Source organism: Rhipicephalus microplus, chromosome 2 (genome assembly GCF_043290135.1).
Source record: "Rhipicephalus microplus isolate Deutch F79 chromosome 2, USDA_Rmic, whole genome shotgun sequence".
Lineage (NCBI taxonomy): Eukaryota > Metazoa > Arthropoda > Arachnida > Ixodida > Ixodidae > Rhipicephalus > Rhipicephalus microplus.
The window spans coordinates 275583850-275598045 of record NC_134701.1 but is presented as its reverse complement, the minus strand read 5'-3'; the positions used below and the strand labels follow the sequence as shown (position 1 = coordinate 275598045).

General features: G+C 44.6%; 2 protein-coding genes across 4 annotated transcripts in view; one reads left to right on the top strand and one right to left on the bottom strand.

Annotated features, from left to right (window-relative positions):
- The window catches only part of kibra (WW and C2 domain containing protein kibra), a 48723-nt gene extending 43699 nt beyond the window's left edge, over positions 1-5024 (bottom strand). For 2 of the 3 annotated variants that reach the window (XM_075882036.1, XM_037430203.2), the window contains exons 1-2: positions 4788-5023; positions 1496-1605 (exon numbers count right to left, since the gene is read on the bottom strand). In XM_075882036.1, the coding sequence (XP_075738151.1) occupies positions 1496-1605; positions 4788-4915 (238 nt within the window). In that variant the 5' untranslated portion in view covers positions 4916-5023. Of the gene's footprint in view, positions 1-1495; positions 1606-4787 lie in introns of all 3 variants that reach the window. The other variant, XM_075882037.1, reaches the window with a different exon arrangement.
- Positions 5025-5742: 718 nt separating this feature from the next.
- Positions 5743-14196, top strand: part of LOC119179120 (NF-X1-type zinc finger protein NFXL1) — a 34344-nt gene continuing 25890 nt past the window's right edge. Inside the window, exons 1-5 of the mRNA XM_075882035.1 lie at positions 5743-6500; positions 8198-8316; positions 8383-8516; positions 9433-9611; positions 13302-13463. Coding sequence (XP_075738150.1) covers positions 6173-6500; positions 8198-8316; positions 8383-8516; positions 9433-9611; positions 13302-13463 — 922 coding nt within the window. The 5' untranslated portion in view covers positions 5743-6172. The remainder of the gene's footprint in view (positions 6501-8197; positions 8317-8382; positions 8517-9432; positions 9612-13301; positions 13464-14196) is intronic.

Genomic DNA, 14196 nt, shown 5'->3' with positions numbered 1-14196 from the left:
AGGGATTTCTCCACCCTTTCTGTTGTAACAGCCACTTGGCATTGACAAATGCCTGGGCATGTATCTGTACTAAGATCCATTTAAGAATAGTCTGGCATTTTAACGTTTGAACACGATAGACATATGAAGAAATTAATAGTGGCTTTCTGAGCAATGAGATAGAAAAAGAAATACACGTTTCAAACCAGAAGGACAGCCCAAGAACATAGGTTATTCATATAGCAAAAAGTGCACAATGACCAGAAATGCAGCAGTAACACTACAACAGGACGATGAGTATGTTTCTACACTTACATGTGTTTAGGTGTGGAAAATGAAACAATAAAGCATAAGAAGATTTTACAAGCAAGACCAGATTTACAGATCACTATATATAGCGTTACTCATATATTATTGCCATGGCAATGCAGCATGTGCGGCAAAGTCAGCGAAATGAAGCTTGTTTTGCTTTCTATCCGTTCTGACGGATAACCAATGTGGGTCCATGACAATAATTCCTTAGTTTATTTTAAAATTGACTGAAGCTAGGGTCTACTTCATGTACACTTGAAAAAACCTTTAAAAGTTCAATTACTTCTGTCAAAACACAGGTGAAGCCACTTTTACACATAACAAACAAAATTTCAGTGCAGATACAAAGTGCATGAATATGATACAGAAAAGCTGACCTATCTGCAACAAAGAAGGGTATATATGTAAAACACAAACACTGATGTAAAATGTGTGCCCTGATCTGCAGCCTTAAATCAGATTAAAATACGGCAAATTTATCATAATGAAAAAACTTCCAGTATGTGCATATGGGGATACAAAAGACTAAGTCATAGCTGCTATAAAATATTTTCAATGACTTCTTACCACATTAGCAAGTGAGACCAATTCAATGTTTCTCAGGATGGCTTCACAACAAGAAAACAATGTATATAAAACGATACTTTGTTATCACATGAAAACCGAATGAAGTTTTTAAATAGTGTTTTAAAATCATACCACGTTTACTAAACCTAGAGGAAAGTACACCTCTTGTCCTACTTGGAAACACTGCCTTATGCTGCACTTCGAATAGGGGAGAAAAAAGAAAGTGCAACAGGCTATGTTACAAATGCGAAGGGCATGAAACAAGCTAAGAAAAAAGAACAGTTGCTACATTGCAAATAATCTCATGCTAGATGTATAGCATTATAAAAGTAGGGGCATAATATGAGAATGTTTAGATAACTCGCTGCTCACGAACTTTGGCATGCCTCGGCATCCAATTTGTAAGCACAAACCAAACAGACACATGGAACAAGAACAAACTAAAATGCTTTAGCAGACTTGTGTTATGTGTGCTTGCATCGTAAAGCATATTATGTTTGTGTGGCATCAATGATGCTCTAGGAATGTTTCGACCAGTCTGCATATTCAAACCTTGTCATTACCTAACCTTTCTCACCAACCCATGCAGCAGCACTGACAAACAAATGGTGAAAACGCACAAGAGCAAAACACTCACTGTTCGTGTGGTCGACATAGTAAACACCAACTTGGTCATCGTAGCACTCCTCCCAGCCAAAGGGAAGCTCATTACCTAAGCAGTCTGCGAATGACTGGGGCTTTGTCAACCTGGAGCCATTTAAGAAAACAGAATAATAGGGGGGTGGGGGAAGGGGTTCCTCCGATCAGACTTTACCTATAGCACGAGAAAAAAAAAAAGAACAACGAAACGACCTTTCTTCAAATGGAAATGCATGCCGGCAACACCACTTACGCACTTATTGTGGAATGCCGTGCGCAATAACAAAGCAAGACAAGCACAAAGCTAAAGCACGAAGAGAATGCGATCGCAGATAAGAAGGGTCTAGATAATAGCATATCTGCAGATAACGAATGAAAGACACTTGTACTGCTCTTTTAGTTTCCATTTTTCTAGCTATAACGAAGCAAAGATGACACTCAATGTGACCTGGTTTCAGCAATTTCACAATGATTAGAGAGGAAGCGCTCGATGGTGCTTTCCTCATAACACATATTCCTCACGAGGTTAGCTTATCTGTGGAATATAGATATAATGCATGTCCTTCCAAGAGTTGCCCATTGAATAATGTGAAAAGGTACTTTGCTGAAGCATACAACTGCAGATGCACTCTTGACGATGATAGCTCCAGCACACAATTGGACGTTATGCAAGATCACAGCCCCAAGCACGCTGGGATTCACTTTACCCAAATTTACTGAGCTTAGGAAATGACAAATATAAAACACCTACAAAAACTAATAACTCAATTACTGCTTCCCAGATGTGGTCAGGAATGAATAAGCTCTCAAGAATGAAAGAGTTTCTACCATTTCCAAGCAAAGCTCGTGACATTTAGGGTGGACATTGACAAATCACTAAGGCCAGAGAACAATACTTTAACTCCTGACTGGACATTAACTCCTGACATTAAGGGGTTAAAAAAAAAAGCGGCCAAAGAAAACTGGGTTGTGGAATGCGCTGCTACAGACAGCATCTGCAATGACGTTGTACGACTTACAAAATAAAAATTGCAGGTAAAATGCGGCATGCTGCTGTAGGAATGTTATGGTACATATGGTCCAAGCTCATGACGTACGCCCTTACTTTACAATAAGGTATTGTAAATCTATATAAAACAAAAGACATACAGAAGCATCGTCTCTGCGTTGTGTACAAGGTGTGTCATAAGTGTATGCCTGTGTGTTTGATGCATGGGTGTGTGCGTGTGTGAGTGATTGTGTCAAGTTTTCGCGCTCTAATTAACTTTTGAAATGATTACAAAAGAGTAAATACTTTACATATAACTGATCAAACAGCACAACCTTGCTTATGCGAATAACTGTTCCAAGAGAATCGAAATTCACAGTGAGAGGAAGCAATGCAACAATTAAATAATATAATCCTGTCACAAATCTGTTAGGTATGAGCACCGTAATGAAGTCGGCTTTTGATTTGCCAGTGCTGAATAAAACTAGTTTATCTGGAAGAACTGTACTTGAAAGCTTGACATTCACAACACCAGTGTGACTTGCGCATAAAGTGGACCCTTTTTTCACATGATGGCAATGGCACCAATAGTTATCGAACCAACATTAATGTGCAGTGCATTGGCTCATTATGCTCACAGGTCATGAACAAGAACCTGAAGATCACAGCTGCCATGTTAGCTAAAAAAAATATGTAATTAATAGTGATCGAATGGAGCGAGGGTTGTCAATAGTGAGATGAGCAACACGGAAACAGACACCGCCCATAATGCAGCCGTGGCATAGAGGAAAAAGAAAGAAAATTATTTCGTTTTTTTCTCGTCCACTTTCGGCGAAGTGCACAGGAGCCGGCCACTTGCAGCGGGAACTCGCGCCTCGGTTTATCGACACGCACATGCTGACGCTCATTCCAGGCGCGAAGAAAAAGGAAAAAAAAAAAAAAGAGGCGCGCGGGTGAGAGAAAGTGAACGGAATTTCGGCGAGAGAAAAAGGCGCTACAACAAAAGCCGCCTCGCGCGCTCTGCCATGTGTGTGTGTTTATTGCGTGAGGTGAGGTGAGGAGGGGTGCCATTAGAGGTAGGCATCCGCCGCTAACATTCCTCTGGCTGACGTTTTCACCCGTTCTTCATTGACATCATTTTTTTTCGGGCCCTTTTCTAGGAATGCGCGCTGGGCTCGCGCAACCGCCGTCTCTCTCTCTTTTTCTTGCTCTCTTCCCTGCGCGAATCTAAAAACGCGCATAGTCGACCCTATCGGGCCCGGCGCCGTTTCCGTGTGTTCCGTGCCGCAGTATCTGCGAGCAAGAACGACGAATGGGGCAGCAAAACTGCCCGCCGCATTCTGTGCCAACGCCGCCGCTGGCGCAGTTCGGGACGTCGTTCGACCTTCCTGAATGCACGCGGCAACTGACCTAGAACAGCGTTCCGGCCCGCGCTGCCGGGGACAGCAAAATCCTGGGGGCACCACCTCGATGCCCGACCCGTCCCAACAAAGTTGTTCAAAGACGCATCACAGCATCAATCGCTCCGGCGCGCCGAACGACCGGCAGAAACACACCGCACGCGAGCACATGGACGTCGGTCGGTTGTGCAGAAAAAAAACTCCGGGAACAGATTTCACCGAGACGCTGGCAACGAGCTACCAGTCGAAAGGCGCCTGCGACGTCGTGTGGCCAAAGCGTTTTCGCCAAGCGGTCAACAAGCGTAGCCAGACGACGCATTCTGTGCGCGGCTGCCGAAAGGCGATGGCATCACGCGTGCCAAACAAGCCGCATATTTTCTTTAGTCCTAGTCGGCGCGCTAAGTAGCTGCCGCGAGGCCCCGTCCTCGAAAGAAAAATACAAAAAAACCAAAACAAAAAAAAAAAAATCGCCGCCGGTGCGGCTAGCCGCTCTCGAAAGAGCCCGTGTCGCGGGAAATGGGGCCAGAATGTCGAAAGTAATCCGAACCCTGGACCTCCCGTCACAGTACACCGACGGCAACTTGTTTTTGTTGACGCCACACAACGCGCTCCAGCAAACCCGCATCTCATCTGTGTGCTGCAACGACATTCCTTCGAATGCTCCTCTTTCCTTTTATTTTTGTTTTTTCATCTCTTCCTCGGTACATCCGAAATGGAAACGCCGTCGTCTACAGCGTCTCAACTAACGTGACAACCGGCGCAACAGGCAGCACTTGTCGTTCACAGCGAGTACGGCGCACATTCGGCTACGGTCAAGCGAAAAAATCTCGAGAACTTTGGGCTTTTCGCCCGAGGGGGCCTTCACGGGGAACGCGCATTCCTTTGGCCGTACCCTCGCTTACCTGTCTCTAGGATCAATCCATGTCGTCTGTTTGTTGATGTGGTCGATGAAATAGATCTTGCCGTCGTAGTCGGTGCCGATGTCCCATCCGGAAGGTAGCGGGATTTCACCATTTCGTCTCTTCGGCATAATTTTCACGCCCTAAAGCGAATAAATGATCGAAATTCCTTTCGCCAGACAGAGCTAAACGCTACCTCCTGCCGCCATCTTGAATAGCACATTATCGTAGAAATGACGTTGTCGACGTCACAAAGGCAGGAGCCAATGGAAAGCGAGCAATCGGCGGCCGCGCTGCTCTCGGGACGCTTTCGGCCGTCTTTCGCGCTTGCTTTTGCGAAAGTCGAAACCACGACGTTGAAACAATTAGCGCGCAAGTGTAGTGAAACTCTTGATGCGATATAATAAGTTCGTTGACTGCAAGCATCGCTACAACTTGCCTCAAGCCAGCCGCTCAGAGAGCGGATGCCAGTACATAGGTGCGCTGCGCGACCTATTACTCGGTGTACAGAACAATATATTAATATTTTGACTGAATTAATTACTAGTACAAAATGTGCATTATAGTAATTACGTGATAAAGCTTTTCTTGTTTTTTCTTATTCATGTTTTAGCCTGTTTTCTTCGCGGCGAGAACCAGGCGAATGTCTAGCGTTTAATTTTGGAATAAAATTTATAACGGATTGATAGCCAGCCACAGTATTGTGCTTTATATGCTAAGTATTGATGTTAGAGAGAATTATAATGAACTACCTGTGGTCTAAAGCTTAGCAGCCAAGAAACTATGATAGCGCTACAGCACAAGGTACTTCAAACTGGCAACAACATGGCTGTTGCACGCCACGTGATAACTTTTAGCCAATGAAACGTTTGGTATTCTAACTAAAGCGATTCAAGGTAAGACTGTACCCTCCGTAGCCAGCGCTGATGCGGCGGTTCACGTTGGCGAGCAGTCGATGCGATCGGCTGGTAGGTGTTCCGTTGGTTGCCTCAAATGTGGACAGTTCGACTGCCGAAGAATGAATTGATGTTTACTGTGCTCATTTATTCTTAGCGTGGATTGGGAACGCGAAAGAGTCGCCGGAAACAAACAGGCCGAACACCTGCTTTTACACGTTGGTTAAGTGCATGGCTCCGATTTATGAAACTCGACGCTGCTTTACCTGCGCCTCTCTGCATCTTTTTCTCGCAGTTCTCGCTGCACAAAATTGCCTGCTGAGTTTCGACGTTTCTGATGTGGACCAATTAGATCAAAGTACGACGTGCGCGTAAAGGGCAAAACTGCCGAAGAGAACTATCAAATGTGTCCAGCTTGGAAGCGTGTGGTGACGTAGACGTGTTCGCGGCATTCTAAGTTGCGCTTTTCTTTCTGAGTCGCCTTCGGCAGGCATGGATCAACCGCGGGCGGCTGGCCGCGGCAGAGGCGGACGCGGCCGCCAGAGGCGAGATGAAACCGAGAAAAGATACAACGCCTGGGGAGTGCCTTTGCAAGCACAACGAAATGCAGCACCGGCTTCGTCGAGAGCGGCGACGAAGAATGGACACGCCGCGTCGCAGCCATCAGAACCGGTGGTCAACCGCAAGTTCGAAGAAGCCTGCGCCAAAATACAGGCGAACGTGGAAAGATTCCTACCGCAGGCTCAAGACGACCGGTCATCTTCAGAGGAAGAGCTCGAGACGGAGGGAATTCTTTCTCGCGTCGTAGGTTCCTACTCAGGTCGGTTTTCGTTTTGCCCCATTTTTGAAATGTCTGTGCACCAAGGTAGGGTCGCCAGACAGCAGCGGCAAAGAATGCTCATATCTTTGTACCGTTATGCGTAAATAATTTTTGCAACTTAAATTTCTCAAAGAATTTTTAATGCTAATAAATGAGGTAGTTTACAGTTTGGTTCCACTATCACTGCAGATATCATGTTACAGGATAGTTGAAAGCAACGAATAAGCGTCCATGCTTGTAAGGTACTGACACATGTATGGCTACTATATATTGCCACCTAGAGTTGTCACCTACTATATATTGCTACTATGACTACTATACATTGCCACCTATATATTCACCACCTGTATGCACGCATCAAGACCGGCTGAGGTAATTTTTGTGCACAAATGTCGGGTGTGGTGCTGTCTCCATGTGCACAAACAAGAACCGTAGTTGTGTGGAGCTTGATATTTCATTCGTGCGCTTGGAAGGAAAGAAAGAAGTGGTAATTCAAGGACTCGTGTTTCCTCGCTAAACACAATTTTTGCTGTACAGTAGCCGTCAAGAAAGTGCTGCGAGACTGCGGCTTCACTTTGCAACTGTCATAAAGGTGTTGTCAGACATGCCCACAATTTCTCCATTGGAGCTTATATGCCATGCCACCTGTTGGTAGTGGCCACACACTCCACTGTAACAGCGTGGGAAATAGGCAGAAAGCATGGTCTAACAAACAGAGCTAGTTATCAAAAGTGTCTCATGGTTGTATACATATTCAAGCAGGGTTTTACTACCATGTCACTAGGTGTGTAGATATGTGGGACATTTTAACATTTCACGGCACCAACCATAAGATTCCCGTGTGTAGTGTTGTAAAATATTCCTAATGAGTCTCTAGTATACACCACCACGAGAAAATTGCAATAAAAAGCTTTCTTCATCAAATCTTTGGCTAGTTTTCAGGGGTACCACAAACATTTCTATGCATTACAAGTCCTTGTATTCATTATCTGCATCTGGAACATCATGAGGTGCAAAGCACACTCGGGATGCTCCAGATGTTTTCAGACTCCAGATAAACAGCCAGAAACTTTTTTTAAGGGGGTAAGGAATCCTTTGTCTATTTGTGTGTGCATTTGTATGCATGTGTGTATATACATATGCAAAACTAAAGAAGTTTAGGCGTGGGGAGATGGGTTGAAACCTTCTTCGATCCAAGCTAGCTACGCCACTGTAGATTTAACATATAGCATGATATGAAAAATCAAGTATAAAGCATGGCATAAGCCAAGCTCTTCGTCAACTCTTACACACTCATTGATACCAAGTACATAATCATAGTTCTCTCAAGTTGCTGATTCTACATTTTAAGCATGATAAGCTTGCTAATTATGTTTATGAACCAAACTTCAAATATTTATTTTATTTTATACATCTTACTTGAAGAGTTGCAGAGAGGGCTTGAAACACACAGTAATGTGTTTTCCATGTGATTACTTTGTACATGGTCCTTTTTTCAGGGCTGTGAAGGAAGCCTGCTGAGTATGAAAAAAAAAGATAAAAATGGCACTTAATGTTTGCACACGTGACTTGCAGCACTCCTAGTATTGTTACAGTGTCACATCAAGCCAGGCCAGCCACCTGAGTTTAAGATTGCTTGGCTCTAATTAAGTAGTTCGCAGTCTGTTATTCATCCTTGCTTTAACTCTCCTTTGCAGAACTGAATAATATGGGATCAGGCGATCTGCAAAGAACCGTCCAGTTTATGACAGACAACCTTGTATCCGGGGCTTTAGTGTGCCTTATTTGTATCGAATCAATAAAAAGAACTGAAAAGGTGAGTGCAGGCAAGAGCTGACGTAATGGCATCCATCGTAATGATGAAATTTCTGTCTGCTCGCAGGTTTGGTCATGTGGTGGATGCTACGGCATTCTGCATCTGAGCTGTGTACAGAAATGGGCCAAGGACAGCATGTTTCAGCAGCTGCAGCAACAACAGGAAGATCCCGTAGCTCAGCAGAAGTTGCAGTGGCACTGGTTAGTGGCAGCTTTGTTATTGAGTAGATAGATTCACGTTAGAGCACAGCTTTCCAGGGCTTCCCGACTTATGCGAGCGTTTTCAGCGCATAGTCTCAACAGACTTTTTCAGTTTGCTGTCCTGCAATGCAAGCCTATGTATCTATATCAGCTAGGCCCCTATTTTAAAAAAAATTGGTTACTTGTAAAACTTTGGTGGCATGCCAGGTGTTTGGCATAAATGAGTACTGAGTGTAATAAACTTACCTGTTAGCTAGTTGGCAGCTTTTATTTGTTTTAATTTCTTCAAATGGCTTCTTTATGGCACAAAAGTTCGTGGGCAATATTTTTATCCCCATTCTGTTGAAGCAGTGGCACGAAAGAATAAGGATTTTTTAGGTAGCATGTAGATTGTAGACCGTTTTTGTAATTTTAAATCTAGCTTTCCTACAACTCGGTTTACTGAAAACGAATTAACTACCGCTGCATAAACAGTGCATAAGAGCACAATATGCGTGTACTATGCCATGGAAAATGAAACAAAGTGCGTGAGATCAACATGCACATTTAGCTTTTTTTTTTCCTACTTGAATGACAACCAGTGCTGCAAAACGTGCAGGACAGACAAGTACACACAGTGAATAGGGAAGGTCTATTGTTAGGAGCTTTTCTGGCAGATTAGACTGGATTCATAGGCGGTAGGCAATTGCACAACCTCTCTGCTCCAAGAGGCACTTAAGCAGTTTTCTGGGCTTGTTGACGTACTAGACTTTGATGCATTTCTAGTGGCTAAGTGAAATAGAAAAAACAAACACGCAAGCATGGAAACAAAAAAGTGACAGTAAGAACGCTGGGGGACAGTAAGGGACAATAGGAACGCTGTAGCATGCACGCCTTGGTGTGTTTGGTTTCACTTCACTGGGCACCACACTTGCAGCCCAAAGTGTCGGCAGGACTACAGCAGCAGGGAGGGACTGAACGAGTATCGGTGCTTCTGTGGCCAGAAGGTGAACCCCGAGTACGACCCTTGGCTGGTGCCACACTCTTGCGGCCAGACCTGCTCGCGGGAGCTAGTGCCTGCCTGCGGCCACCGGTGCTTGCTTTTATGTCATCCAGGTGTGTGGGTGTGTGGAAGCGTCAATGTTTGTTTAACACTTCCATAGAAGTCATCAGTAGGCTCATACTGTAGCCCGTGCAGGCACACTATTTGGGCATTTGTCGACTTCTTTGTGTGTTGATTTTTATTAGGTTTGTATCAGACACAGACACAAACCTTTAAAATTTCCTCCTTTTTTTTTGTTCACCCTAGTTGCGTGGTTTGGTTGCTGGGGCCATAATTTTCTACAAACGATACCGGAGTGAACACAGGAGCAAGGGTGTAGCCAGAAATTTATTTGGAGTTATTCAACCATTTTTTACCTACAGTACGGTCCACTGTTAGGGGGAACACGCGAGCACGTAGCCGGCGGTCCGCGGGGCGCCAACTGCTGGCGAGATTGGAAACGCGGAGCATGCGCACAGAATCGCAAGGGCGGTACTTGCCCACGTCGTCTGCTACTACCCCGCGCTACGCTCGGCGCGCGCTAGTGACAAGCTTGCTGTGCTCGCTTCATCGACCATCAATTTCCAAGTCTGTTATTAAAAGCGGCTAGCTGGTTCGAAGGGCTTTTGAAAAGCTTACGATTACATTTTTGGTGAGCACAAACATTAGGCTACGTGAGTGATGCGCTTCGTTATCGCTTTCACAGGCTTCCACAGCTGGGGGCATATTCATTCGCTGACCACATTTTCGGCGGAGCTAGTTCTTAAAAGCGACATGGCTAGAGTACCTGAGGAGAAAAGGCTTCGAATAGTCGAGCTGTACACCAAAGAATACCGCCAGCGTGATGTCACTGCTATCGCCAAATGGCCACTTTCTCATTACCAGTGTAATCATCGGCATTACGAATGTATTTTTTTCCATTGCCAAGTTCTGTCACGAGTAGTCCTATTTTGCTTACACACATTTGCATTTTATTGTGTGTTTCACAGGGGCTGAGATGTGTTTCATTACCTTTGCATTATTCATATGTTTCAAGGCTACAGATCTGACCTCACTCAACCTGTCTAAGTTTGAGAAATTAATTTTTCTCTGTTTACACCATAGCGTTCTACGTACACCGTTTTTCAGCGCGCGTATTGGTGAAATGTAATGTTTTTCGAAAAAGTGAACGCTATCGCATATTCGAAATAAGGAGCTTCAGGAGTTTTCGCTTCAATGAAGAAAACGAAATGTAACGCGAGTTAGAACTTTCATTTACTGTGTATTGCAATCCACAACAATTATAAAATTCGATGTCACGCCGTAGTGGCATACATTGAAGTATTTTCAAACAGGACTTTCTTTAACATGCTTCTAAATACTATAAGCACATGGCTTTTCTTTGCATTTTGCCTGTAATCTAAAATCGGCTGCTGTGGGCATGAATGGAATTTCAACAAAGCTGCCGAGAAAGCATAACAACCGACAGGCACTTTTTTTCTGCACGCTGATTACCCAGGGAGGGGCAGGGAGAGTGGGGAAATGCGAACGCTGTATCCAGCGCACGGCAAGCGCCGGAGCGGGAAGTAGCAGACGAAAGGTGGCGAGCCCCACCCTTTCGCGTCTATGCGCATGCACAGCGTTTACAAATCTCACCGCCAGTTTGCGCCACGCGGGCCGCCAGCCACGCGTTGCCGTGTTCCCTCCAAGAGTGGACCGTACTGTACATTCATGCATGCATTAGTATTTGTGCAAGTAATATATATATATATATATATATATATATATATATATATATATATATATATATATATATTCATGATTTGTGGTTGCTCAGCCAGCATAGGAAGGCACACCTGCCAAGTTTCCTGGATTGTCCAGGAGGCTCCTGGGTTTGGACCGCTTCTTACGTTTGTATGGTTATCTTGAAAATTTTTTTCAGATTTGGGTGCACATTAAAGAACCCCAGGTGGTCGAAATTTCCGGAGCCCTCCACTACGGCATCTATCATAATCATATGGTGGTTTTGGGACGTTAAACCCCACATATCAATCAAATTGAAAATTCTTGGAAATCGAAATTTCTGTTTGTAATCTGGTCGCATTGACAAAAATGCAAGTCAATTCGCTTCAAGCTTTTTGCAAATGCACAGCATTTTATTATAAACGAATTTAGGAGGTGTTCATCTATATGTACAGTAGAATCTCAGTGAGGCCAAACCGCGGCAGATATGAGTTCGGGAAATTCCCTAGCAAAATTTTTCTGTGTCCATTGCGCGAAAATTCATATATTTCGAGCACTTTTTCTAATCGCGGCGTGTGCTATGAATTTTAGTGTCGATACCGTTGGACGAAGGCAGATCGATGTGCAGCATGCTCGAAGCTTCAAAAGTACGCATGCAAGCAGCACATAGACCGTCTTCGACAATGCGTGTAGTTGTCGTTACCACAATCACTGTGGATTAAACGACAGTTTTTCTTGACATGATCAGGTATGCCGACGACGTTATTGACAGAATTCTGAAAGTGTGTGCGTGTCCAACGCTCGGCCAGTCAAAGCAGCGCTGCTTTCCGCAAACTCTGTGGACAAAACCGCGGCAGATATGATCATGCATAGCATAAAATGACTTAGTTTTGAAGGCGTAGCCAATGCATGCGTATTGGAAACGGAACTACCGTTTGGCCGCAACCGCCGCGCACAAAGTTGAGGTCGCGGCGATGCGATAGCGACCTACAAACTCCGAGACCATGCGGCTTATGCAGTGGTAGATAAGGCAGTGAAAACGTAAAAAAAAGGCTAGAAGCGGTTTGGTGTTTCTGTCCAAAGAATCTAGCAGCAACCAAAGCTTTAACCATCGCTTTCGCGACAGCCAGCTGCGCCGTCTCGTTCATTCACGTGTGTCCCAGGAAGACATACGTAAGTTGTGTAGACGGAAGTAGATTTTGCTAGTTGTTTTGATGACAAGGAAATTTCGGGAGCATTCGCACTCCCCTTTTGAGACTCATCTTCGTGGGAAACCCTATACCCTCGTGTGTTCGGCCACTTCAAGCCATTATAAGACCGCAACGCCGATGCTTGTGATTGAGGACCCCCTTCCTCCATTGTTTTTCGTGATGTTGTTTTTTTGTTTCGGTGCCGAAAAAATGGGAAAAATAATTCGATGCGACCCCTCCCCCCCCCTCCCCCCTGTTGCGGAAATCTCCCGGATTCAGAATCCTTGAACTCGGCAGGTATGGGAAGATATTGTATCAATTTGCACAAACTTTGTTTTATTGTTGCCAAATGCATTTTTCACTACAAATTGGTTTATTTGCAGAACAATGCAGTGAAAATGCGCCAAGTGCGATGATTATGTGTGTGCACAGTAGCTTATTGCCATTGTGCACTTATAAAAACATGACTGCTGGAAATTCACGAGGACGCAGTTTACATGATCTTTGCTTATGAAATGAAAGAGGGAATGGGTTAAAGGCTTCTTTCTTTGTTAGATACAGCCTAATTAAACCAACAGACAATGAAGCAAAGGGAGGCATTGGGGACAATATTGGTGCTTCTTTCAACAGTAACGTAGTGATCATGACAGAAAGGGCACAAGTTGTCCATGGTAGGTAAAAGTTGCCCATGGCAAGGGTGGCCAAGCACGGGCAAGTGCTAAATGACAGTCTGTGAAACAGCACTTTGATACTGTGTTAATGCAGCTAAGTTCTGCTCGCACATTTCCTGTGGCTGCAGTTTCGTGTGAAAGTTGCGTGCAGCGTTCACTAAACGTGCTTTCCTATTTTCAGGCCCTTGCCCCCCTTGTCCCAAAATGGTGCGAAGCGGTTGCTATTGTGGCAAGGCTGATCCCACTGCCAGGCGCTGCAGCTCCCGTCTCTGGTCGTGCGGGAAAACCTGCGGGAAGATGCTTTCATGCAATCAACACGCATGTCAGCTTGCGTGTCACGCAGGTATTGTCACCATCAAAGTACATTACATACTGTTTGGAACATAGGTCGCTACAAATACAGGCTCTTGTGTTTCTTGGTACATCATCGGGCATCAGCTTTTTTAACTTTTGTGCATACTTGTCCCACTAGCTCAGTGAGCGCGACCCCTACATTTTGACGGATGCTCTGTATAAATTCGTCCATGTGCAGTAATTTGCATGTAAATTTGTGGTCATAGCTGGTCACGATTAATCTTGATGCTCTAACTGTAATGTCTCTTATAGTGCATTCTGCAGTCGCTTTACATCATCAGCAGTCTAGTTATGTTCACTGTCGGACGATGAGGTGTACAACTGATCCGCCATGCCCCCTGTTTTGTGCCAGCTGATTCCATCTCATGCCTTCAAATTCACGCTACCTTTACGGAGTGTCTAGGGTTACGTCAAGACGTAACGATAGAAGCCATTAAAGTTACGAAAAATAAGACATGTTAGAGCTACGTCCAGCGTGACAACAATACAAGACCGGCTGGTTAAACTCGCCGAAACCGATCAGCAGCAGTGACGTAGTCGGCTAACGCAGCTCGTGCAGGACGGTGAGGTCGTTTGTTCAAGCCCAACCAAATATTTTAATTTTATTCTTCTTTTGTGCGAGTGTTCTTCTAAACAGTGCAACATTAATGTTCCAAGGGCGCCGCTTATATATATTTTTTTCTTAAAGAAAAGAGCCTACGTGGCCACGGCGGATGCGCAAA